General features: G+C 41.3%; 1 protein-coding gene across 1 annotated transcript in view; it reads right to left on the bottom strand.

Moving 5' to 3' along the window:
• The window catches only part of Top3beta (topoisomerase 3-beta), a 306,736-nt gene that overhangs the window by 182,653 nt on the left and 96,680 nt on the right, over positions 1-27,403 (bottom strand). Inside the window, 1 exon segment of the mRNA XM_067110195.1 lies at positions 26,753-26,830. Within this exon segment, the coding sequence (XP_066966296.1) occupies positions 26,753-26,830 (78 nt within the window).

Raw genomic sequence — 27,403 nt, 5'->3', positions numbered from 1 at the left:
CCAGTACCAGTCTGATATGAATCTGTCTGGTTGGACGTAGCTTCTTTAGTGTTAGAAATACTGCCATTGCTTCTAGAATGTTAATATGGAACTGGCGGAATACAGTTGACGACGTTCCTTGAACTTTCTTGTGTTGGGAGTATCCTCCCCACCCGCTCAGGGAAGCATCCGTATGGATCACTAATGATGGAGGGGTAATTGGAGAGGCACTGACCTTGACAAACTCTTGACTGTTGACCATGGTCGAAGCTTTTCCTCAACACCGGCGGAATTAGAGACATCTTGTCTCTGTTTCTCCTGTTGGCTCGTCTCCGCCATACTCTGTTTATATCCTTCAGTTTGGCTTTCAGCAGCAAATCTGTCACTGACGTGAACTGAAGAGAACCCAGGAATCTTTCCTGGGTACAACGAGAGGCTTTTTTGTTTTTGAGGAACTGCCCGGTAGCTTTGGCTATTTCCCTCCTTTTGGCTGGCGGAAGTGACAGCTTGTGTGTGTTTAGATCCCATTGGATTCCTAACCACTGAAACTGAGCCTCCGGAACTAGACGGGATTTCTTCCTGTTTATTTGAAAACCTAAGGATTCCAGGAAGCTGATCACTATGAATGTTGCTTTTCGACATTCCTTGGCGTTGGATGCCCAAATTATCCAATCGTCCAGGTATGCGGCTAACATAATCCCTTGGGCCCGTAGCTGTTGGACTACTGTCTCTGCCAGTTTGGTAAAAATCCTGGGCGCTATGTTGAGCCCGAATGGCATGACTCTGAACGAGTATGCTTGTTTCCCTAGTCTGAACCCTAGGTAAGGAGAGAAGTTTCTCGCAATCGGGACGTGATAATATGCGTCTGAAAGATCTATAGAGGTGGTGACGGCCCCACGGGGAAGTAGGGTCCGCACCTGCGAGATTGTAAGCATGCGAAACTTGTCGCATTGAATGTATAAGTTGAGACGAGACAAGTCTAGAATTACTCTTTGCTGGATTGAGTCTTTCTTCGGGACACTGAACAGACGGCCTTGAAATTTCAGGTGTCTCACTTTCTTTATTGCCTTCTTTTGAAGAAGGTCTTTTACAAAGTCCAGTAAGTCTTTGGATGGAGGTTGATGGAATCTGACTGGCGGAGGAGGCCCTCTGCTCCAGCTCCATCCCAGACCTTTTGAAACTATGCTGTGGGCCCACGGACTGAAGGTCCAATGGTCCCGGAAGAGATATAGCCTCCCGCCTACCTGAGGAGACTTATTAAATGGAAGAGGACTTACTTCCTCTGCCTCCTCGGCCTCCTCTTCCACGGGAGAGAGGTCTAGTTGCAGCCCTACCTCTGTAAGCGGCTCTGGCTCTGCTCCCCCTCGCATGCCTGTTGTAGCCTCGAAACACCCCTTGGCTTTCAAACGAAGCGTTGAAGGCTGGGGACGCTACGAAGGCTGGCGGAGCAGGGGTTTGCTAAGCCGGCTGCATCAGTACGAACTGTTGCTGAGGCTGAGCTTTAGATGTAGAAGGCTGTCCGATCTGAGAGACCGGTACAGCTTGAAGCACAGTTTGAGCCTGGGGTTTCCTATATCTCCTGAACCTCTTCCTTTCCCTGGATTGAGGTCCGGAGGGCTCGGTGAATTTCCTTTTAAAAGGGAGACCCCAGCGGGAGCGAAGACTTTGATTTGCTCTGGTTGCCTCCGCCAGAACATTATTGACCTCATCCTCAGGGAAGATGTTAGGTCCCCAGATAGAACTCTTCATGAGTCTATTGGGTCGTGTCTGATAGTGGCGTCTGCGAAGATATGCTTCCGGCAGTTTTGTCTCGCCACTACAAAGTCATAAAGGTCCGATTGAAATGACGCTAACAGTGATTTCGTCAGGACCTGGAACAGAGGTTCGTCAGCGTAAGTTAACGCTGTTACCTCTGTAATGGTGATGGAATGCAGGGAGCAACTCAACCTGCACTTAGCCTCAAACTCCGCCTTCAGAAGGGCCTCCGGAATCTTGGGAAGCTGTTCACTGAACAAGGTGGAGGCACACTCGGGTCGAGTTTACCCACCGTGAACGTGGCCGAGCTCCCGACCAAAATTCGAATCCCGGGAAAAGAAGGGAGGTGGGATCTGTCTCCGGAGTTGAGGCAGCGGTTTGCCCTCTATTCCCACCTGACTAGTCAACACTGCGACCTTAGTTGTGCAGGGGGTAGGGATGGAGTCACCTACCGCGAACATCGTAAAACTCCCTTTAAAGGGAGTAAGCTTTGTATTCTCGCACTCCCAGTCAGTGAGAGCGCACATCAGGGCGGATTGGGCTTGGTCCCTGGGAAAGATAACAGTTTCCTTCGGGACCTTGTCTGATCTAATCCAGGCTTCCTCTGTTAGCCTGGCATAGCCTGGGTAGGGAGGCACCAGGTCGGGTGGAAAGAACTCCAGTTCTTCCAGACGACAAGTGCCCAAGCCCTCGATGGTCAGGTATCATTATGCAGGGGCGTGAAGAGCCAGCCGCCACGGGTTCCCCTTATCAAAGGGGGGCAGTCTGGAGGCATCCGGAACAACATGAGACTGCCGTACTGCTCCAGATTGGATAAATCCGGAGAGCAAGCTTTCCTGGGCCTGCATCCTTTGTGCCAATGACAGCACTGACTGACCAGAGGTCTCCAAGCTTGAAGCAAGCTGGGAAGAAAGGTCTTGAATCCTAGCTTCAACCCTAGAGTCTAACTTCTGCATCAGAAGTTCGGCAAAGGCCTCAGGGTCAAAGTTAGGCTGTGGAGGATTAGCCTTGGACACCCTGGATCTCGACCCTTTGGACAGGGGAGTAGCCTTACTAGTGGACGCCACTGGTTTAAGAGCCAGTGACGACCTTAAGGGAGCTGGCGGATTAGACCTTTGAGGTCTAGAGGACTTTGGTAAGTCCTTCTTTTTCAAGGATTTCACCTTGGGGACAACAGACCTAGATCTGTCCTCAAGGATAGCTGGTTTGGGAAACCCTTGAAAGGAAGAAGAAGAAGAAGAAGAAGAAGGAGAACCAAAAAGAGGACTACCAAGACTCTCTCCCCCTGCCTCACTTACCACCTTACCTTCTACCTGGTGGTCCAAGTCCACGCTCATCGGCTCGAGGTGGATGTTGATGGCCGCCACCTCTTCCGCCACCTCTCCGCACAGGTTGTCATCTTGGGAGGGTTGCGTCTCTTCCCGGATCCTCTCGATGATAGGGGCGGCCAATTCCGCCGGCACTGCAGCAGAGATCCGGGCTCCGGGGTAGAGGAGATTGCAGATCTCCTCCGACAGGACGTAAGGTTTGCCAGACGCAACATTCCTCCCAAATCCGCCGACCCAGATCTTCAGGGTCGACAGCGAAGAGTCACGGATGATTCGGTCAGACTGTAAGAAAGGGCAGGATTTACTGAGAATATTCTCCAATTACCCGTATATGTCTATATAAGTCATTAAAGTCAAAAAGAGACTAAAGGTTAGCGGTCTCTTAAAACTTACCGACTCATCCACCACTAGCTCGTACAGACCGTAGCAGACTTCACAGCCATCAGGGTGCCAAATGACCAGGTCCCCAACGTGGACCGAGCAGCTGGAGTGCGACCAGCACACCTCGTGTCCACAGGGTTGTTGGAGAACCGCTGTGCACCCTGGCTCCTGACAGCATACCATCTGTAAGTGGAATGGCGGTACATGAGTAACGTCAAGGCAAGGCCCGCCGGAGTAGGTCCGGCGGTAATAGGCTACCTTAACATAGATTATGGGTGATGAAACATGCGTGTCATCAGGCAAAACCCGCCGGAATTGAATCCGGTAGTACAAGACTAATACACAGATTTATGGGTGATGAAATGTGTGTCATCGGGTAAAACCCGCCGGAATTGAATCCGGTAGTACAGAATAATAAACAGGTTATGCTACAGAATGGCCAACTACTAATTATGTAAACATAAGTACTCTAAGATAGTCTGGCGCTATGGTACTCCGCCGCGATTTGCCACGGAAATCTCGTTATGCCACATATTATGGAAACGGCGTAAAGTGGCGGAAAGGAGTGTTCGCATATGGCCCAACTCTCAAACGCCCAGGGTGGGAACCACATAGTGGAAAGCGCCAACTAACCGAAAACCATACCCACCGGAGTGGTAACATGGACGATAACAACGAAAAGATCCGACTAACCTGGCGGAGACTGAACATAAGCGGAACTCATGATTGCATCCCTGGGACAGTGTTCGACGCTCCAGCTATAACTGTGGAAAGCGAGCAAACGAAACACCGCCTGATAAGGGAAAGGTAGCAGAGTGGCGGAAACCCGGCGAACGGCGACCAGACGGGTGGGTAGCACCCTCTGGAAGCCGAATGAAAACTCCCCACGGGGTGCCGAACATAGCGATCAGTTTCCCTCTGCTAGGAAGATGCCTAGGTCACTCGCCAAAAGCTAACTGATCAGGTAAAGAAGGACTAGGCTACATGCACACGAAATAACCTGTGCAACCTTGATCCCAGCCTACCCTCCAAAACCAAAATTTTTGGCTTGGTCAGGAAGGCCAGAATGAGCGCGACAGGTGAGGGGGAGAGAACCCTCGCATAACCTAGCCACACCCTCCAAAACCAACAGCCTGGTCAGGTGGAAGACTATGAATTGAGGTGACCCTTCACTACTCTAACCTCACCCTCCATGGTCGGGTGGGCTAAGGGGGAAGAGCAACTCCCTCACTAGCCTAACCTCACCTTCCAAAACCTAACGGCCTGGTCAGGTGGGCCAAGAGAGAACGAGGAACTCCCTCACAAACCTAACATCTCCCTCCAAAACCTCAAAACGGCTTGGTCAGGTGAGCTAGGTAGCATGAGCATCGTGAAAAGCGCCTATCTTGTCCAGCCTAACTCTCCGAAACCGATTACGGTACGGTCGAGTAGGCTAGGCTAGGATATACCTAATCGAATAAACTACCTGACGTCAAGAGTACTAACATAAAAAGTGGACCATTCGATGTGAGAAGTTTAAAATCATATATACTTAAAAATATATACTTATGAATACATAAATGACTCAGCGGCAGAGAGGGCCAAACAACAACCGTTATGCGGGAAGCGGGGATACCCAAGATGGCCGCCTCTGACGCCGAATCACATATAAAACTAATCCAAGAAAAGACATGTCATCCATCCTTGTACACATCAGTTATGATCATGAGCATAACAATACCACCATCAAGAAGGTACCAACTCGCTGGTGGAGGAAGGAAACCAGGGGAAAAGGGAGAAATTTATGATCAGAAACAAGGGAGGGGAATACCTCCATCCCTAGCCTAGATCAGTCAGATACGGGCTCCCTAGCCTCCTACCAGCGAAATGGTAATTTCTACAAATAAGGCTCCAATGGAATGGAGCATGGATAAAAACTAGCAGAAACTTCCTGCTAATAACATGCGAAGACTGAGGGTCAAGCATGGCAGAGGCAGACACAGCCCCCGCCCGGCTGCGTAGCACTATTTAACCTGGTAAACAATATACGAACAGTCAAATAATGTGCCTCTGTAATAAAAAACCAAAAGGAAATGGTACTCAACTTAGATGGTGGGAATTCTGGGTGGGAAGACATGCCGTAATCAGTAAAAAACCAAAAATACACCAAAGAAAAAACACGGTGTGAACAGAAAGGCGTGCTAAATTGTAATGTTTATAAGCTGGCGGCCGGGGTGGTGGTTGGCTGGGTGCGGAGGGTGAGGTTTAGAACGGCCCCTCACTTTTCGGGGTTTTGAGATTGGAGAAGTCTATAAGGACGGAGACCTGTGTTAGTGGCAACCACTCACCCCTTGTGTATACCGACACCATCTAATGGTGTTCGATCCAGGGGTCGTAACCCTGGCGTTATGGTTAGCTTTTTCTCTGGTATATTTAGCAATACTTATACCTAGAAATCAGTGCTAATGGACTATTTCACTGGCTGACACAGGTCGAGCCCAGAAAATCTGATTTGATTGAAGTGAAAATTCAGATACTGTATATAAAAGCTGAAGATCAAGAGAAAAGGAGTGAAAATATGACTACTGGCACCTCAATTGTACTGACAATTGGGGGTCTGCCCCCTCCAAACTGGTAACAAAATCCATTAGGTAATGAAGATTTACAAGTGGCCTACATAATATGACAAATTTTTAAGGTAATTTGTATTTTTCCTAACATGCATACCTGAGGTCTTTGCATATGGGAGATAACTTTCAGCAAGCTGGAAATCAGGCCGTTAAACTTTTGCAGGATAGTTATGGTAACAGCTACTGATGGTAGTGGCGGAAGTACTGCCCAACAAGTCGTTGTGCACTCAATTTTAAGCAGTTGATCTTTTGGCCCAGGTAAGAGAATGAGGGGTAGTAAGAGGTGGGCCCTTTATGTAATGACCTCAGGTTTGTATGTTAGGAAAAATACAAATTACTTTAAAATTTGTCATTTGTTCCTACATGAATACAAACCCTCGGTCTTTACAAGTGGGAGACTTACTTTTGGAGGGAGGATTCCGAGTAAATCTCTGAAATGACTGGTAGTTCAGCTCACCTGGGTACTCTCTTCCTGATCACGAAAGAGCAAAAGAAAGTAGACCCTACCTCTGATCTACTGAACAAGATAGATATTCAATTGTCAGACTTCTGGGGCATTTCGAATTAAAGGAATGTAATACCCTAGATTCGAAAAGGTTTGGATGAATCCACAGACCATAAAGCTAACAATAACCAACTGGCTTGCTCAGTCCCTCTCTCCCCTTGCTTGAGAGAAGGATGGATTTGCATCCACTAATCCAAACAGAGCTACATTATTGACAGGATGTTCAGTCATTTAGATCACCTGCATGCACGCCAGTCCAGCACATGATGGTTTGTTCACTGTTCATCTGTCCACTGGAAGAGGAAGGAAGACAGGAGAAAGGGAGGAGGACAGTCCCACACACACCTTCTCCTTGCAGCTGCACACCTTAGGGAAGATGCAACCTGTCCCTCAAGACCTGGGTGAACTACATGACTTGTTGAGCATCCACCATAGGATCCAAGGAAAAGAGTCCAAGGACCTATGGGCAACATCCCATCATAAAAGGAGATGAATGTGATGGGCACGAATGCATTCCATCCTCGTACTCAACCAACACCAGGAAGTTGCAGGGTACACTCGTTTGACCATCTTACTAGTTAGAGAAATGATAATTTGGATACCATTTCTCAGGTAACTCGAAGCTAATGAATGAGTTGCTGGCATCGGGTTGAAAGTTTAATATTTACGGAGGCAAAATACTGTCATTGGCGCCACAGGACCATAGAAGGGGAACGATCCATCTCCCTGATCACCTTTGAAACGTAGAATGACGAATGGTGTAAGATCTAGATGTAAATGGATACCAAAGATGTCTTACTTTATTCAAAGGTACGAGAAGGCAGATCAAAACAGCGTCAACTTCAGGAAGTTGAGAAAAGAAGGACTATGATCAAGCTTCTTCAGCGGTTGAATAAATTTCCAGATGTCAAGGTGCCAAGATCAACTGTCTTTATCTCCTGACTTCAGCGAATAATTGTTGTAATTACATTCATCTTGCTTGGGATGTCTGGTTGGCCACTGTAGAATGCTCTTCTGTCTGCTCGTGTATCTAAAAAGAACTGACCATGGCACTTAAGTTCTATCACACTGATGGGTGTCTACCTTGGATCTTGAGACTCTTGAAATCTAAAAAGAACTGTTTAAGTTCCAAGCAAGGAATTGTAAGAGCCTGCCACCCTGGTCAATATTCCGAAGGAGTGCCTATTCAGACACTGAGACTCCTGAAACTGTCTTAAGATCCACACAATATTCCAATATTCTCTCCTCGGGTTGTGGATCAACTGGTAATTGCAGCCGTAGCAGCTACTCCTTACATCTCCCACTCCTCACAGGAGGAGTGTAACTGCATCAAGTCAAAAGAAATGGACCTCCTAGCCACCACTTCTTGACTGAGTAGGAACTAAGAACAAAATATATATATATATATATATATATATATATATATATATATATATATATATATATATATATATATATATATATATATATATATATATATATATATATAGTATATGTATATGTATATGTATATATGTATATATATATATATCTGTATATATCTGTATATATATATATATATATATATATATATATATATATATATATATATATATATATATATATATATATATATATATATATATATATATATATATATATATATATATATATATATATATATATATATATATATATATATATATATATATATATACAATATGGTGCTATACAATATAACATAACAAAAACGTAGCAGACTGGAATATTTCTACCTACTTATGCTTACAAGATATGTAAAATACACAAAACCCTTATAATATACAGGTAAATAACACCATAAACATAAGTTATGAAACATATTGCATTACAGTGACCTCTCTCTCTCTCTCTCTCTCTCTCTCTCTCTCTCTCTCTCTCTCTCTCTCTCTCTCTCTCTCTCTCTCTCTCTCTCTCTCTCTCATACCTTATTTTCATTAGTATTTATTTAATGTAGTACAGTATTTCAATATTGCAGTATATGTACTGTTACATACCAATACATATATTTCTCTCTCTCTCTCTCTCTCTGGTTTATTTATATTAATCACATTTTATTTATGGATATTAAATTTATCACAACTTGGGAGTAAAACAATGACACACAATGAGAGAGAGAGAGAGAGAGAGAGAGAGAGAGAGAAATTCCTACAACTGCTCTCACAGTGCGATTTACATGCATTCAACAAATGAACAGAGAATATTTACTTGGAAATTCAATTATTTTCATTTCTCTCTCTCTCTTCACTGTATATACTTATTTTACTCCAAGTTTTGATAAAGTTTATATTCCTTAATAAAATGTGTGTAATTCAGAATAAGTGTGTACATCTGTAAATATAGTAAAAAATGCTGTACAAAAGCCTTAGCTCTTGAAGCTTACAACAGGTTCCAGATGGTGTAAGGATTTCATAACCTTTATGTGCCATACCAAATACGTAACAAAACTTTAGTATGCCCTACAAGTGCCCAGACACACACAACGATTTGGAAGAAATGTTCATTGGCTTTTTAATTCAAGTATAAAATGGTAGCTATGCTATATAAAATCAGTGCATATGGTGTTTTATATTATTATTATTATGGCTGCATCTATTGTTGGATTTGTTACAGCCTGCAAATCCTCCTCAAAAATTTTCATTATTGGTACATATCCGTATACAGCATTTTCCTGTATAAGATGAGGTAAAAAATTATGACAAATTTTCATAAATTTATCTCATACCTGTAGTATAAGATGATTGCTATATTACAAAACCATCTGTGTATTGGCTAGCATTTGCAACAACAGGTATCTTACGAAATATTGGTTATGTAAAGATGTTATTACAAATGCTGTTTTACTTACTGTATTCTTAGAAATTCAAAATACCGTATATACTCAAGTATCATGCAACTTTTGAAGACCTAATTTTGAAGCTTAATTTTAAGGGGGTTGCAGCATACATGAAATATAAAATTAGCATATGTAATACTCACATACTGTATTAGTATCATATTATAAAATACAGACATAATGAATACACATCTTTTCCACGGATCTTTTAACAAGTTATGCTTTACTTCACTGTGTCTAGTAATATTGTATGTATTCACATGTTACTAACTGTATTATAAAATATAAACATAGCAATCATACGCCCTTTGCATTGTTTAGGTTTTCGTGAATGTGGACAGCAATACCTTCTGGGAATTTCTGTTTCGGCATCAATTCAATTTCTGTTTAAAGATAACCATGGGGGAAGGTGTCGTCCCATTTGCCATACACATTACAACAATAGTCAAATGTGTTCTTTCATGTCCAGTAGCTTTGATTAAAATACTTTTCTCTCCAATGTTGTTTACGGTCGAGTTTGATGGCATATCTAAGTTTAGGAGTTTCACCTATGTTGCGGGCGCATGATGATTTATAGTCATTAGCGCTTGAACATTGTTTGATTTCTCAGCTTCAGCTACAACTTGCAGCCTAAATTTAGCAGTATATTTCCTTGCGATCTTTTCTCCATAGCGAATAAGGGTATAATGAAAAATATACATCAGTCCTATTCTACTTAACGTCATTTGTAACATAACTACAGTAACTGTTTATTATTGTACGATGGTTGAAATGCAAGCAAAACAGCTGTTGTTATCTGATTCGCTTGTCCATAGCCACGGCCTAGAATTGTTCATAGCAAAACAGTTGTTTCTCGTTCGGTTTTACTTTTACTTTTTTAACTTATCTAACTAAAAGATAGGATAAAGAGATGGATTAAGAGAGGCTAGTCCATAATAATCTGGTCTCTCAAAAACGAAACTCGCATGATATGCGTGATACATGATAAAATAGTTTTTCATGGGTGAAAATTTGGGGGTCGCACGATGTGCGAGATGGCACGTTAACAAGTATGTACAGTAAACGAAATGACAAAGTCGATTATATATCATCTTTTTCCTACACACGTTGCCTAAAAGGGAAACCATTGTTTTGTTTACACTTCATTGCCAATCATAAGCAACCCCTAACAACAATTATCATTCATAATTATCGTTCGCATGACTGAATTGTTCTAAACAGTTACAAACAGCCTAAATTTTTAATGAAAAATGAATATTATATTATCCTAAATGCTATTACTACCATAATTATGCTACGTTACCAAGAGATACAGGTTGCTGTGAGTGCAACCATAACTCAATATTCACATTTTGTCAGCTGGCTGGCCTTGCATAGATAAAAGTTGATTTCATTGATATGGAATTATTCCTTGAATAGGCTATTTATTATGAAGATATGCCAATAATATATATGGTAAAATTGGTTTATTACCTTTATTATCACTTTATTTCATAATGTGAATCTTTTCATGTATGTAGGTGGTTATCGCACCAAGGCCGAGGGTGGCCTACTGAAAACCATCACTTAGAAATCAAGGTTTGATTTTTTGAATGGTAGTATACGATGACCCCCAATTTTTAGGGGTGAATTTTATGATTTAAAGGTCATCTTATTTGCGGAAATATACGGTACCTAATTATAACAGCAATTACCATATAAGTTAATGTTATTAAAAGGAATAAGAAATGGCTAAACCTACAAAGTTCTGAACATTTTCAACATACCTCCTTCCTACAATTACACCCTTCAAAAGAGAATACATATTTTGTATTCCACCCAGTCCTAATTTACGAGACATTTCATTTCACAATATTCTTCATTTAAGAAAACTTAAAAGAATTTCTACAATCAAAATATTGTATATATATAAAACTACATCTGGTTGTAGCAAAGAGATGATTCTGTTGTATAAAAGTACAGGTGAAAAGGAAGACTGCAAGAATTATAGGAGAAGGTTACTGGTATACCAAGGAAGACATGAGAGAAGGGTTGATAGGGGAAGGACAGTTTGGGTTTAGACAAAAAAAAAAAAAAAAAAAATGCGTGGATTAAGAGTTTGCTAAGAAACAGTTATTAAAGTTTAAATAAAAATGTAAAAGTTGTGGGTTCAAACATGAGCCTCTGAAAGCTTTTGTTAGAATCAAAATAGGTTGCTATGGATGTATGATACCGAAAGTGAGCTGCTGAGAGTAATTAAGTTTTTATAGTGGAAGCAAAACATGTGAGGGTATGAATATGGGAAGGTGACAAGGTTTAAAAATGGGTCTGACTCAGGGGGTGTTATGTCCAATGTTTAACATCTATATGGCTGGTGTAATGCGAGAAATCAGAAAAAGGAAATTACACATTAGTGTAAAATTATGGGTAGTGAAAAAAATTGCATAAATTAGTGAGGGTTTGAAAGTATTTGAAATAAAAACAGCTGACAGTAAATATTAGCTATTAGCAAAAATATGGATATAAAGGTAAAAGAAGTGGCTGACTGTACAGGTATTTGGAACAAATATACAGAATGATGACTGGACTACATAATAGGTAGCTCATAGAATAAGTGATACAAAGAGGGTAGCAATATATGGCCAAAAAATTAGGGAGAGGCTTGGAGTGTCTATGGAAGCTAAGGTGGGAATGTATGAAGGGACTGTTCAGCCAAATCTCCATGATGGAAGTGGAATTTGGAGGCTGAATGTAAATGCACAAAAAAAGGCTGAAGTATCTGACATGAATTATTTGCTCAATATATGAGGCATCAGAAAAACTGAAAGGGCGGGAAAAAGAGAGATAAGTAGATGTGGGTAATAATATAGTGTTTTGAGTTGGTTTGGTTATAGGAATAAATAGAGGATGACAGGTTTGTGAAAAATAGTGGATGAACCACCCTTACAAAAATAGTTCCACAACATTAGTTGCTTCATTGGTCCACACAGATGACTCGTAAGCAGTATGTCTAACACTGATACATGTACCATAACATTCACCTCAGCTTTGCATGTATTTTCATACTTCCAGGAAGGACTGAGTCCCTTCTGACTTAGTCCTTCCTGGAAGTGCGAAAATACACATACAACTAATAAAATTCTGAAATGATTATACTACATTTTGAAATTTTACTTACATTCCCTTGTTTCCTAAATATTCCCTTTTAGTAAAAAAAAAAACATAATGATAAATTTGAAGTTGAAGCTCTTAATTCCAATTTTTTCCTACAAAATCAACTAATTAAAGTAAGAATTGCAACAATTAAAAAAGTTTTATTCCTGTCAACCAATGAAGGTAAAGTTAGCAATAAACGAATCAAATGCAGGGAATATTATGGTGATTGATGGGTTTGTTCTTATTATAATTACTGAAGTGTGACTTTTCTATTTCTTAGGTTACATCTAGTTTTTCCTTCTGAAATTTGTTCTTCTAATTCTTCAGTCAATTCTGGTTCTTTGACTATTTTAGTTCTCTTGACTTTGTCTTTATTTATTATCAAAACTCTTCTTCTTCTAATGATTCAGCATATGTGGAATGTATTAAGTTATTTATTTTCTTTACCTTCGCTTTAGTCTCTTGTATAGTCCTATGAATTTAGTGGCTAACTTATAATTAATACCACTTCTTACTTCCTTCCTGATGTAAACTTCATCCCTTATCTTGTAATCCATTGGCTTTAATTCTCCTTGATGTTTATCTATCATATTCTTCTGAGCTTCCTCTAAATTCTTGTGTAATTGCTTATGAACACCTGTACCTTGAAATTCCCAACTCTTATTTTCATAATGTCTTCAGAGTAATTAGGGTGTATAGGCTGATTCAGCCATGCATATAGTACTCTTGGTTCATATCCCATCAAAGCTTTTATGGGAGCTGCTTGTATGATACCTAGCATTTAATGATAATTGGACTCAAGATAAATTGACATCCCAATCAGGATCCTGTCCTACTGTATGCCTTAATGCATCCAGAACCTTTCTGTTATTCCTTTCTACTTAGCCATTACTTCCTGGAAGATACGGTTGTATTCACTACCTTTTCTACTTTGAATGCATCAAAATTTCTTGAACTAATGAGTTACTGAACTCTGTACCATTATCAGATATAATGAGCTGTGGAGCAGAATACCTACAAAATATCTTATCAAAGAGAGCAACTGCACACTCCTTAGCTCCTTTATTAGTTAATGGTATTAGCTCTTTATAGCTAGTGAGCACATCAGTACACACTAATATATTTACTTTTACGGCATAGATTTTCTTATGCAATTTTCGTTAAAAGCAACTGCCTTACTGGCATCAAAAAGTTTCTTGCAGGTATCTTCATACTGTCGGAGTTTTCTCCGATTCTCGTCCGTCAATATATTTCTATATTCCCCTTACTCGTAATGTGAAGGTTAGTAATAAGATAGATCTATGGCTAATCTTTTAAATGGAGTCTGTGGGATACTCTTTTAAATGGAGTCTGTGGGATGGGATATTTCCCTTATCTGTTCTTCCCCTGTAACTGTTGCAAGTATTGCACTCTTCACATAATTACTAACATCCTTGTAAATCCCTTTCCAATGGAAAGATCTTTTAACTAGTCTAACGGTCTCATCTCTTCCTGGGTGAGCTTTCATGTCATTGTCATGCATTAAGTCAATGACTTTATTTCTTAGGCTCTTGGGTACTATTCTTTTATGAAGCACTCCTTGGAATTGATCAAATGGGTCACAGTCATGACACATCCAAATTAGTAAGTCATATATGTATGCTGTTATAGAGGGATGAAGAAATTTGTTTTTATTTAGCATTTCCCAATGTTTTGTGAGAGAGAGAGAGAGAGAGAGAGAGAGAGAGAGAGAGAGAGAGAGAGAGAGAGAGAGAGAGAGAGAGAGAGAGAGAGAGAGAGAGAGAGAGAGAGAGAGAGTGTAATTGTCGTTGTGAGTGGTTCGGTTGTTGGAGTTTGTTTTACGGCTCTGTCTGTCGGTCTGTCGGGAGTTTTTCGGTTTTGGGGAAGGCTTGGGCAGTTGAGGTCCAACCTGAAAGTGAACGGGAGTTCGTCTGGCTTTTTTGTTTGGATACCGGTACCGATATTGATGGTGCATGTGTCTCTTTTTTTTCGTTCGTTGTTGGTGGAGGGTTTGTTTGAAATTTTGTTTTGTGGTTTCTGTGTGCTGTGATTGGCGACCGTGGACCTTTACCCATCTCCAGCAACCAAGATCAGGGTGAGTGTTGTTTTGTTTGTGGGTTAGAATTCCGCCACATAATATTTGGCGCCCAACGTGGGGCAGCTGGTATTGCAGCTGCAAGTGAGATTGGTGGCTGGTAGTGTGACTGAAGAGAAGGATGGAAGAGGAACTGGTAAGGTTGAGAGAGGAGAATACGTGGTTGAGGGGTGAGAATGAGAGATTGAGGAGTCAGTTGGAGGAGGTGGGGGGAAGGCTAAGAAGTGCAAAAGAAGAAATGAAAGGAGAGATGAAAGAGTCAGAAGAGAGAATGGAAGACAGGATGGTAGAGAGGGTGGATAAAAGTTGGAGGAATGATGAAAAGTGTGGAAGAAATGGTGAAAGGTATGTTCAAGGGTGTTTTTGGAGAAGGGGCTGTTGGAGGTAGGTCCTCTGGAACGTGTGAAGGGGCAAGAGAGAAAGAAAAGGAGGAAGAAGTGAATGGAAGCGTGAGTGATGAAAGTGATGTGGAAATAGGAAGTAAGAAACGAGAAATGAAAGGCAGGGTAAGGAAAAGGGGAATGAAAAGCAAGGGAAGGAACAGAGGGAAAGTAAGGATAAGTCAGGGGAAGAAAAAGGGAAGAAGGGAAAGGGTAAGGAAGTGGGAAAGGCAGGAAAGAAGGGAGAGGGTGAAGGCAGTAGTGATAGTGAGGTGGATGGAGGTGAGTGGATAAAAGTGGATAAAAAGAGGGGAAAGAAGAGTGTAATGAGTAAGATGAATGTAAGTGCGGAAGTGGACTCTTTGTATTCGGAAGAGGGTATGAACGGACAGAGTGAAAGTAGCGAAAGTGAGAGTGAAAGTGAGAAAGAAGTGAGAAAGGCTATGTATGTGAGGGAGGTACCCAGGTGTGAAAGGTATAATGAGTATGGAAGTAGGGATGTGCATGATTTCTTTAGGGAGTATGAAAGGTTTTGTCAGGATAAGTATGGGGAAAGTAAGAGAGTGTGGGCACAAGAATTAGTAGAATATTTGACTGGGTTTTTGCTTGATATGTATAGGGTTATTATGAGTGTGGGAGATGTTGAGTATGACAAGGTGAAAGCTAGACTAGTTGACCAAGCGAGGCGTATGAAAGCGAGTGTTAAGTATAAGAGGAAGAATGAATTTGATGAGGCAAGAATGAAAGCTGGGAAACCTTGTCACTGTATGCTTGTAGGCTGGAGACATTGGCAAGGAAGAAGTTTGGGGATGATGGGATAGATGAATGTAAGGAGTTAGTACGGAAGTTGTTAGGGACAGTGCCAGATGGAGTTAGAGAATTTGTGAACTTGAAGCGGAAGGAGAAGAAAAGATGGACGAATGAAAGGTTGACTTGGGGAGAAATTTTGGAAATTGTAGAAGATTATGAGCTTGACAGGGTTATAAAAGAGAGCAGAAGTGTAAGTGTAAGGGCTGGGGTAGATGAGAGAGTACCAGAGTTCGGAAGCTTTAGGGATGCAGTGTTGAGGGGCCCAATGAGAATGGCCGATAGTGTAATAGATAGGAGTGTAAGAGCAAGTAATGTGGAGGTGCCAGGGAGGATGAATGGTGGGTTTGTAAGGGAACAACGGGTTGGACGGGTTAGGGATAGTAGTGTACAAAGGGGAAGGTCGATGAGTGGAAGTCGAGCAAAGTGTTTTAGATGTAGAAAGGAAGGACATACAAAGAATGAGTGTAGGTGGGCTTTGGGAGCGTGTTTCGGGTGTGGGCAACCGGGGACATTTGGTAAGGGAGTGTACGAAAGATAGGGGTTAAATGCTACAGGTGCGGACAGGTGGGTCATATTGCTAATGGTTGTAGGGGTACCCTAGTGAATGTAATATGTGGCAACTGTGGTAAGAATGGGCATTATGCGAGAATGTGTTCAGAACCGAGAGCGAAGTGTGACGAATGTGGAATGGAAGGGCATGTATCAAGTGTATGTAGACGAAAAGAGGGTGACTGTGACAGCGAATTCGGGAAACTGAGTGTGCAGGGGTTCAAATGGGTGGATCCTCCAGGATGCAAGCGGTGCGTGTGATGCATGTACGTGAGGGGTTGTTGCATGAGGGAGGTTTTGCTGGAAAGACTGACAAGTGCATGAGTGTGCAAGTGTGTTGTAAGGGAGTAAGATTGATTGGCTTAGTAGATACCGGGTGTAGTATGAATGTCATATTTAAGAATGGATGTGAGAAATTGAGGAATACGTGTGAGATTAGGAACTGTCAGGGGAAAGTAAGAGGGATTGGAAATTTAGGGGTAGCAGTGGTTGGAAGAGTGTGTGAACGGTTAGAAATTGGGGGTGTAGTGATGGATGAAAGTGATTTTTGTGTGATTGAGAGTACGAATGATAAATATGATATTTTATTGGGATGTGAGTTTTTGAAAAAATGCGGGATGGTGGTCCGTCCTAGTATGAATGTAATTGAATTACGTATGAAAGGGGATGTGCTTGGGGATTTGTATTTGGGGAAGGATGGTAGGGTTGAGCAAAAATTGTGGAAGAGAGTGCCTGTAATTGCGACAGAGAGGGTAAAAGTGCCACATGATATTGGAGAAGTTGTGAGTGTGAAAGTGGCATGGCCGGATAGCCTCGGGATAGCCAACAATGATAGGTGTGAGTATGTGGTTGAGGGAATAGACATAAATAAATTAGTCAGGGCAAATGTGTGTATATGATGGGGTTTTGAACATGGGAGATCCGAGGGTATATATAACGTCATTGCCGAGTGTCAGGAAGAAGCGAGTCCGAGGCATATGTGAGGGAGATTGCGTGGGAATATTACGTGCGTTGGTGAATGTGGATGATGAGAGGTGCGTGAAGGTGCGGCAGGTGATGACAGGTGATTTGAAAGGAGTTAATGATTGGACGTATGAGGAGTTGAAGGAAAGAGTAAAGGTAGATGAAAATGTAAGTGATAATGTAAGAGAACGATTGAGGAGAATGTTGTGGGATAGGCAGGGGGCATTGAGTCGTGGAGACGAGGATTTTGGGGGATCGAAGTTTCCCGAATTTAAAATAGTTCTGGAAGATGACACCCCCATATATCAGCGTCCCCGACATTTTTCTCCGTCTATCAATCGTGAAATAGAGGAGCAGTGTGAGAGCTTGAGAGGGTGGGAGTGATTGAAAGAGTACGAGTGCCTGGAATAGCCCCATTGTACCGGCACGTAAGCCAGATGGAAGTTTGCGAATGTGTGTGGATTATCAGAAGGTGAATGAAGTAACTGTGAAAGAGCGATTCCCGATGAATGTGGTGTCTGATTGTGTATACAAGATGAATGGAATGAAAGTGTTTACAAAATTAGATCTGGTAAGGCTATTACCAGATGCCTCTGGAGGAGGGGAGCAGGCATATTACGGCCTTTTCTAGTGGTTCCTGCCACTACCAGTTCCAAGATTGAGTTTCAGACTGGCTAATGCGCCTGCTGCCTTCCAAAGGGCAATGAATGTGGTTCTGGCTGGGTTTGATCGCAAGAAGGTAACTGTTTTTATAGATGACATTTTGATTGCGAGTGAGACTGTAGAAGAGAATATGGAACTGCTTGAACGAGTGTTAGAAAGGTTGGAAGAAGTAGGAATAAAAGTAAAACTTGAAAAGTGTGCTTGGTTGGCTGGGGAGGTGGAATTCCTAGGCATATGGTGAGTGGAAGAGGTGTAAGGAAGAGTGATAAGTTCGTGAATAAGGTAAGAGAATTTCCACGTCCCCGGACCGTGCGTGAGTTGAAAGGATTTTGGGTTTAATTGAGTTTGGAAGGAAGTTTATAAAAGATTGTTCAGGGATTGGGAAACCACTTACTGAATGGACGGGAAGAGAAATTGTGTAAGAATGAAATGGGATGAGCGAATGATCGAAGCGTTTGAGAGATTGAAAGAGGAGGCTGCAAGAGACGGCGTTGGCTTTCCGGACTATAGTGAGAATGCGAATAAACTAGAACTGTATACGGATGCAAGTAAATATAGTATGGGAGGATGCTTGGTACAAATGCAGAAGGCGAATAGGGGAGAACAATTGAGAGTAATTGCGTATGTGAGCAAGGCGTTTGGAAAGGCAGAGTTGAAATATTCGGTGATTGAAAAGGAATTGGCTGCAATAAGGTTTTTGTGTGAAAGCGTTGAAAGTATTTTTGTATGGGGTAGATTTTGTGATACGGACGGACCATCGACCGCTAGTATATATGGTTAAAAAGGAGAGTGTGAATGCTAGAATTGCGAGAACGATAGAGGATTTGAATGAGTTTAGTTTTAAGGTAGAGTATGTACAAGGTAGACAGAATATTGCTGCAGATGCTATGTCGCATATGTGGACTGAATGAGATGATAGGGTTAGGAGCGACTGGGACCCGGACCAAGTACCTGTAGGATTTGTGGTAAAGCAACAGTATGTAGGGGAGAATCGAGTGTGGGAATGTCTGTTTGGGGGGTTGAGTAATTTGGAAACAAATGGGTTGATTGACGGAGTACCTGCAAGCATGAACAAGTTACGTGAAAAGGTGATGAATGAGATGCCGGAAGGAGGAGTGCGAGGAAGGAAGGGAATTAGATGAGGAGGAAAAGTTAGTGAAAGTGTTGTTGGTAGTGGCTGAAATGTTTAAAATTACAGTACGATTGTTCTTTGGATGGAATAGGCTGGTGGAGTATAAAGGAAGGGTGAATGAAAATGGTACGAATGTGATTTTAAATGTTCACTGTGGAAAGGATACTTGTAGCTGGCTGGTTAAGAAAGGTGATTGTGGGGAAAATGAGGGAATAAGGGGTAGGGTTGAGGATATCGTTGAAGATGAATGCGATGAGGATGGTTGTGAGGAAGCTAAGCAGGTGAATGTAGCCGTGAGAGCATGTATGCATGAAGCGAAAGGTAAGTTAGTAACGAATGTAGTGGTGGATCAGAATAAATATTGTAGTTTGGTAGACACGGGAGCACAAGTGTCGTTAGTGAGTAGTACAGTAGTTAGTGAATTGGAAAGGTGCGATTGGGATATAAAAAGAAAATCAACGAGTGTAAGGATACATGGTTTGGGACAAGGGAGTGTGCTAGTATGGGAGGAGGCACAATTAAAAATTCAGTTAGGGGGATTTGAAATAATACATAATTTTGTAGTCATGGATGAGAATGATATGCCAACATGTTTTTTATTAGGAATTGATTTTATGAGAATGCATGATATAAGTGTGGATGTCGGGAGGGGAATTTTAGGAAAGGGCAGCAGGGAAATAACGAAGGTTAAAGGAGGATGTGTCTAAAACTAGTTTTGTAGGTATGGCAGATATTGCAAGGAGTGAAAATGATTTGTTGAGTGAAGAGGAAATTAAGCAGATGCAAAATCAGTGCATGAAAATAAATATGTTAAGAGAGTGTGTTAGGGGTGTAAGATTAGGAAGTTGGCCGTCTGAGTTAGAAGTATATAAGCGAAGTGCTAAGAGATTTGTTGTATGTAAAGGTATAGTTTATTTTTGCATCAGGAAGGAATATGGGATGGGGAAGTGTATGTGCCAGTATTTTCGGAAGACGCAGCCATGGGTATGTGTTTATTGGTGCATAATAGGTTTGGACATCTGGGGAAAAATAAATTATGGGAATGTATGAGAGAGAGATTGTATGTGCCTGGGTTGAGTAAAATTTGTGCGGATGTAGCGATTACGTGTGCGGACTGTCAGAAGGGTAAGTATCAAAGTGTGCATGCGAATCCACCTGTGTTGCGATTGCAGATGAAAGAGTTGTTTGAGATGGTTGTGATTGATTGTGTGTCGTTGCCTGTGACTGTCAGAGGACATGTGGGAATGGTTGTAATGGTAGATCATTTGAGTAAGTTTGCATATGCGTAGCGATTCGAACAAAAAGAGTGAGACTGTAGCGAGAATGGTGGGTCAAGTGATGTTGCCAATGTGTGTGTGCAAGCCGACGCGAATGTTGAGTGACAATGGGCCTGAATTTGTTGGATGGGAGTTTGAGCAAATGTTGCGTGATTGGGGCATAGAACATGTGTACTCTACGCCGTTATATGCCCAGTGCGAATGGATTGGCGGAACGAACGGTGAGAACGTTGACAGAGATATTACGTATGATGAGTGAATGTGATAATGATTGGGATGTAAACGTTGGGCGGCGTTGTGGGTATACAACGCCACCGTGCATAAGGGTATTGGTATGTCTCCGTGTAAATATGTGTTAAATTTTGAAAAGATAGTGAGACCGAGATTGGGTCTATCTGAGAATGATAGGGAGGTATGGAAGAAGGCGCATGAAAGGTTTGAAAGTTACAAGGTGGGCGAGAAAGTGTTGAAAGAAGTAATCGAGAAAGGACGGTTGAATGTAAATAAAGTGCGTGAAAAATTTGAGGGTCCGTATGAGGTGTTGGAAGTTGGTCCCAGTGGGCTTAGTTATGTTGTAGGGGAAGTATGTGTAGATGGTAGTGTGAGAGAAATGCGAGCGCATCACAACCAATTGCGTAGATGGAAGGATGTAACGGAATATGTGAGAGAGAATGGGGTGTATAAATGGTTGAAATCGAATGTGGGTGAACCAAGTATGCATGAGAGCTTGTGTATGGAGGATCAGCAATTTGTTTTGATAGAGTATGGTAAAAACGTAAGAAAGGGAAGAACGTAAGTAAACTGAATGGTCGTAAGTTGTGTGATAGGGTGTGAGTGCCAAAGTGGAAATGAGTGATAAAGCGTGTAATACGGATGAATGGGATGGTATGGATAGAACGATAGCATATGGGGTTTGATATAACTGAGTTGACTGAACGTGTAGGGGTTAGTGAACGGTTGGAGGTGAGCAAAAGTGTAAGAGTAAGAGAGCGTAGCAGTGATAGACGAGTGATTGAAAGCATGAATGAATCGTTGCAAGAATTGGAAAGGTCAATGAGCGAAATGGGATGGGTTAGTTGAAGAATTGGGGAGGTATTTGGGAACGAGTTAGAGGGTATAGATGAGATTGTGGATGAAATTGAGAGTGGTAATAGTGAAGAAGATAGCGAGAATCTGAGAGAGAATGGAGGAGAAAATGTAAATCTGAATGTTGCTGGAAGAGAGAGCGAGTCTGAGAGAATGATTGCATGCCCGCGAACGCGATCTAGAGGACCTGCTAGTGAGCATCCGTGGGTGTTGCGTAAGGCGATTTGAAAGAGGTGTGAAAGGTGTTGGTTGGGAAATGCTAAAAAGGGGGGAGAAATATAGAGGATGAAGAAATTTGTTTTTATTTAGCATTTCCCAACGTTTTGAGAGAGAGAGAGAGAGAGAGAGAGAGAGAGAGAGAGAGAGAGAGAGAGAGAGAGAGAGAGAGAGAGAGAGAGAGAGAGAGTGTAATTGTCAGTGAGTGGTTGGTTGTTGGAGTTCGTTTCTACGGCGCTGTCTGTCTGTCTGTCTGTCGGGGAGTTTTTCGGTTTTGGGGAAGGCTTGGGCAGTTGAGGTCCAACCTTGAAAGTGAACGGGAGTTCGTCTGGCTTTTTGTTTGGGATACCAGTACCGATATTGATGGTGCATGTGTCCCTTTTTTTTTTCATTGTTGGTGGAGGGTTTGTTGAAATTTTGTTTTTGTGGTTTCTGTGTGCTGTGATTGGCGACCGTGGACCTTTACCCATCTCCAGCAACCGAAGATCAGGGTGAGTGTTGTTTTGTTTGTGGGTTAGAATTCCGCCACACTGTTCAGTGCATCTATGGGGCATCCAATTCAGTTACTTAATTCTGCTTATTCCTTTTAACTAAAATCTCTTTTATTTTCCACATATTTAAAGATCTTCATCTCTTACTGGTGATCTGGTTTTTCAGCGCTTGTCTAGCGACGAAAATCAGCGATTTTGGGCATTGATATGCACCGATTTCTGCTTATCAGCGCCAATAATCGGGTATTGGTGCTGATACATACCTAACAGAGGTGCCAATAACCAAAAATCGGTGATTTTCGCTTATCATCATGCCGTCAGAGCGGAACCTCCGCCAATAACCAGGGACTGCCTTACATTGCTTTTGGGTTCACTTGACTTTACTTCTTGGCTAATCGTATTTATACTATCATTTTGATGCCCTTTGTTGGCCGAGTCGGTTGAGCTTCAGACCATCATTCGATGGGCCGGAGTTCAATTCCCGCCGCCGGCTGATGAAGAGTTAAAGGAATTTATTTCTGGTGATAGAAATTCATTTCTCGCTATAATGTGGTTCGGATTCCACAAAAAGCTGTAGGTCACGTTGCTAAGTAACCAACTGGTTCTTAGCCACGTAAAATAAGTCTAATCCTTCGGGCCAGCCCTTGGAGAGCTGTTAATCAGCTCAGTGGTCTGGTAAAACTAAGGTATACTTAACTATCATTTTGTGGCATGTATCTTGATAATGCATCTGCTACTTTATTGCTTTTCCCTGGCACATATTTTACTTCTTTGTCATAATCTTGGGCTGTCATAAACCAACAAGCTCTATGTCCAGAAATGTTTGGGTTCTTAAGCATTTCTACTGTAGCAAAATGATCAGCAAACACTGTTATCTTATAGCCAAATATTATATATCTGAAGTGCTTTAAAGCATCTATTATGGCTAAAGACTAGGTCCACTACTGAGTAATTTTCTTCTGTGGGTTTTAGTTTTCTACTGTAATATGCTATGGCATTATATTTGTTATCATGTATTTGCATTAAGCATGCTCCTATACCAGTGCAACTTGCATCTGTAGCTAAAAAGAATTTTTTACTAAAGTTTGGGAAGCTAAGTACTAGAGGATATGTTAATCTTTCCTTTAGTTCATCAAATGCTTCTTGTTGCTTTGTTTTCCACATGAATAACACGTTCTTTTAATAACTCCGTCGGCAGAGCGGATATGGTTGCAAAATTCCTCATGTATTTGTGGTAAAAACTGGTTGGACCCAAAAATGCCTTCACATACTTCTACAATGAGGTGTAGGATACTCTATAATTGACTTAATCTTTAAGTTGTTTACTTCCACACCCTTCTCCCTTAATGTGTGTCCCAAGTCTATTTTCCTTCTAGGGAAAGTGCAATTTCAGATTTGCCTTCTAAGTGGTTATTAATCTGTTGTGAGCTCGTGCTGCATTCTGAATATCCTCCTTATGTCTTGTCTTTCTTTAGAATATTTTTCAGCAAAGAGTTTTCTCGTGTCCTCTAATCAATTTGCATAGAGGTGTTCTAGAAATCTCACGACCCTTTTTAATCACTAATTGCTCTCCAGGTGCATCAGTGTTGATCCCTTGTCTAGCTATAGTTGGATAGCCAATTAACAAATGTGCAAACTCTAACTGTAAATCTCTTGCTACTAGAGCCTTCCCCTTTAGTGAAACTCTTCCTAGCTTAAAGGGAAGATTTATTTGTCCTACTATTTTGATACTGTTACCCTGAAAGTCTGTGATTCTACAGTCTACTACTGGGTTCAAACTTAAGTGAGGAAAATACAACTGATATACCTTTTCAGACATTAATTCTTAGGATTACTTGTGTCAAAGAATGTTGCAATAAGCTTCTCTAAACCAATATGTGCAGGAAATATGGTCTATAATTATATTTATTCCCTAGATTAACTTTGCTAACCTGCGTAGTTTTGCTTAGGTTTGGCGATCCGGTCCTTCCCTCTACAGGCAGTCCCCAGTTATCGGCAGGCTCGGTCATTGGCGATCCGGTTTTACGGGGCTTGTCTAATGAAGAAAATCGGTGATTTTTGGTGCCGATACATACCTAACAGAGGCGCCAATCTCTGTTTATTGGTGCCAATACCTGGTTATCAGCACCAATAAGCGCCGAAAATCATCAATTTTCGGTTATCATTGATGTTCATTTATCATCACACCGTCAGAACGGAACCCCCGCCAATAACCAGGGACTGCCTATATTATGAAGGAAGATCTGTTATACCACTGAAGTGAAAATTTACCATTGTGTCATCTGATATTGATTGATCTGGTCAGTACCCTATAGTTGCAGTTTAGTTAGTATCTTGACACCTATTTCAGCTTAGTGGTCTGGTTAAACTAAGGTATACTTAACTTGACACCTATTTGGGGCTGGATCCCTAATCCCTCTAGCTTGTGGAGACTGACTACAGTCTCTACCTCTGCCTCTTGACTGAGATCTATATCTAGGGGCTGAAGCAAGTCTATTTCTGCAATCCCGAGCGCTATGTCTTATTCTCTTATGAAAATGGCAATACTGTAAGCTATCCCTCGGCAATCACTGGAATAATGTCTCTTCTTCTGACAGTTATAACATGTGACTGTCCGAAATCCTCCTTGAAAGGTGTTACCTGGTGTCCTATTCTGATTTCCAGCTGGTTTCCTAGATCTGTTTTGTCCCCTTCTTTTTGTCCTACGGTGATAACTAAAGGTCTGTGTATGGGGTTCCCTTCGGAATTCCTACCTAAAATTTTGCCACTTCCTCTTTGATTTTGGCAGAAAGTAGCAATTTTAGGTAGGAATCCCATATACAGACCTTTAGTCACCGTAGGACGGACAAAACAGATCTAGGAAACCAGTTGGAAATCAGAATAGGACAACAGGATGTCTCCCATTTATGGGTCATCCTTCCAATAGCTTCAGACGGCAAACTTCCAATGATTTTTCTTTTTTTTTATAATCTACTCATGGTTTTGATTTGAGTAACCGATATTACATGCTCGTCTCTCCGCCTTCCCTTGTCCATTTTGTGGGTGAAACTAAATGACCCCATTTATTCACATGGTTATATAACTGGAATTATAAACCGAGTCTAATAAAAGAATAAGGACATGCAGAGAATAAGTGATAAAGAGATACCCTGAATGGATTCACAGTTGTCGGACCACCCAAAGTTCAACAATAAATCAGTGTTGAGTGTCTTATATGGAAAAGGGACTGCCTTCAGCATCTTAGTGAAAATCCCAGATGTGAAAGTAAACAGAGAAGGGGCACAGACAAACTATGAGCGATTTTCTTATGTGAAGACCACACTGAAGATATCGGTGTGTTCAATTGGTGTAAGGACAAATTCCAGATTGTTAGTGAAGGATCCCTCAGTGTATACAACACTCGAGACCAAGGCAAATTCATAGTCTTAGCACTGAATACCACTAACGGAGTCTTGACATCGACAGTGAGTTTTTTAAGTGCCTAGATTAATTTGAGGGGAGAAGCTAAGGACTTAGGCTCCTCCTCTAAGGGTCAGGCTTATATGCTTGGCCAATCAGTACCAACAATACCAGACCTTGGACATCCTCCTATCGAAAGCCCTTGGCCAATGCCCAACAAGAGTACCCAGACAGACACTTTCAATGGTTGGAATTGAGGCAGAAGGTGTTTTCAAAAGGGAGCAATGCCCAATTATCAACAGGGATTCTATAGGACACACCTCCCAAGTCAAAATGGAATAACTAGGAGGAGGTGCTAAAAACAGGGGTCAGCGAATATAAGCAGAAACACAGCAACAGAGAGAGAGAGAGAGACAGAGAAGGCACAAGAAAAAAGAGGGGAGTGTGAGGGGTCTGTGGAGGTGACACTGAGAACCTCAAGAATTTGTGGACCTAGATAAAATTTCATGAGTGACCAAAGACTAATAAGAGATAAATCTTAAGTCTAAGTTTCAGATTTATAAAATTTACAAAGTGCCTTATTAGGATAAAGACTCGGTCATTTTCGGCTACCCATTTACAAGGTGGAAGAAAGCTTATAAGAACTATAAAGCCAGAATAAAGTAATTTTAAGGAATCATAATTCTCATTTCAAACCAAAATTCTAAAAAAATTGTGAAACTCCAAGATAGCTGATGTCTAACTATGAGAAGTTGAGTGCAACAAGCTAACTGTTCCTAGGAAAACAAAGCCCACGAGCAACATAGAAGTTACCAAAGAAGAGAACTGCCTCCCCGACAACATATGCAAGGCTGAGGTGAATGTTATGGTATTATGTAACAGTGTTAGACATACTGCTTACAAGTCATCTGTGTGGGCCAATGAAGCAACTAATGTTGTGGAAATATATTTGAAAGGGTGGTTCATCCACTATTCAGCATTTAAAAGTTTAACAACAGCAATGACCGTTGTGTTATTTTTTCTCTGGAACTGAGTCCTATTATGGGAAACAACTTTTTGAAAAAATTTAAAACATCATTATTTCCATGTAATGCTGCACTGGTGAGACTTTACTTTAATCACAGAATGATAAAACTAAATCTTACCTCCATAATAGTCATTTCATCACCAGCTTTTACATCAGGAAGGCTCTCTTCATCTTGTAAAGCCAGCCAATCCATAACCTGCAAATTAGACATTCAATATTGCATGAACTCTCAACTCAGAAATTCATAACATGCTTCATCTTACTTTACTAAAATACTGGGGACAACGAGTTTGGTCTCAAACCTACCCAAACTGCACAACATTTACTTTAAAACACTAAATGTGAAATGTGACAAGTGAAACTTTTCCAAATTAATGAAGCTTGAGAAATATAAACACTGAATTAAGGCAGCACAAGATTTGATGTTAAGTTTCCTGGAAGCCAAGATGCTTCTACTTTTCTTTAATCCTTTAAAAGCTATTTAAAAACATTTTTAAGCATAACTCCACTTATTTCACAAAATAAGTAACAGAGCCTCAAAATAATGAATCCCACAATTATGGTTTCTTTAATTACTGAACAGACTTGAAAAACAAGGTGTCCATAAACAAATTTATTAATTTCTGAAATTTATGGAAAACATGTTAAATTGTCAGACCTGAAATGACGTATAACTTGAACAATCCATTTAAGCAAGCTGGCATCACATGAGGCACAAAGTACCTCAACCCAGCACACCCAACTGCCTGCACTATACAGCATACTAATT

The sequence above is a fragment of the Macrobrachium rosenbergii genome, chromosome 10 (assembly GCF_040412425.1).
Source record: "Macrobrachium rosenbergii isolate ZJJX-2024 chromosome 10, ASM4041242v1, whole genome shotgun sequence".
Taxonomy (NCBI): Eukaryota; Metazoa; Arthropoda; class Malacostraca; order Decapoda; family Palaemonidae; genus Macrobrachium; species Macrobrachium rosenbergii.
This window is presented reverse-complemented; position numbering and strand designations above follow the sequence as displayed.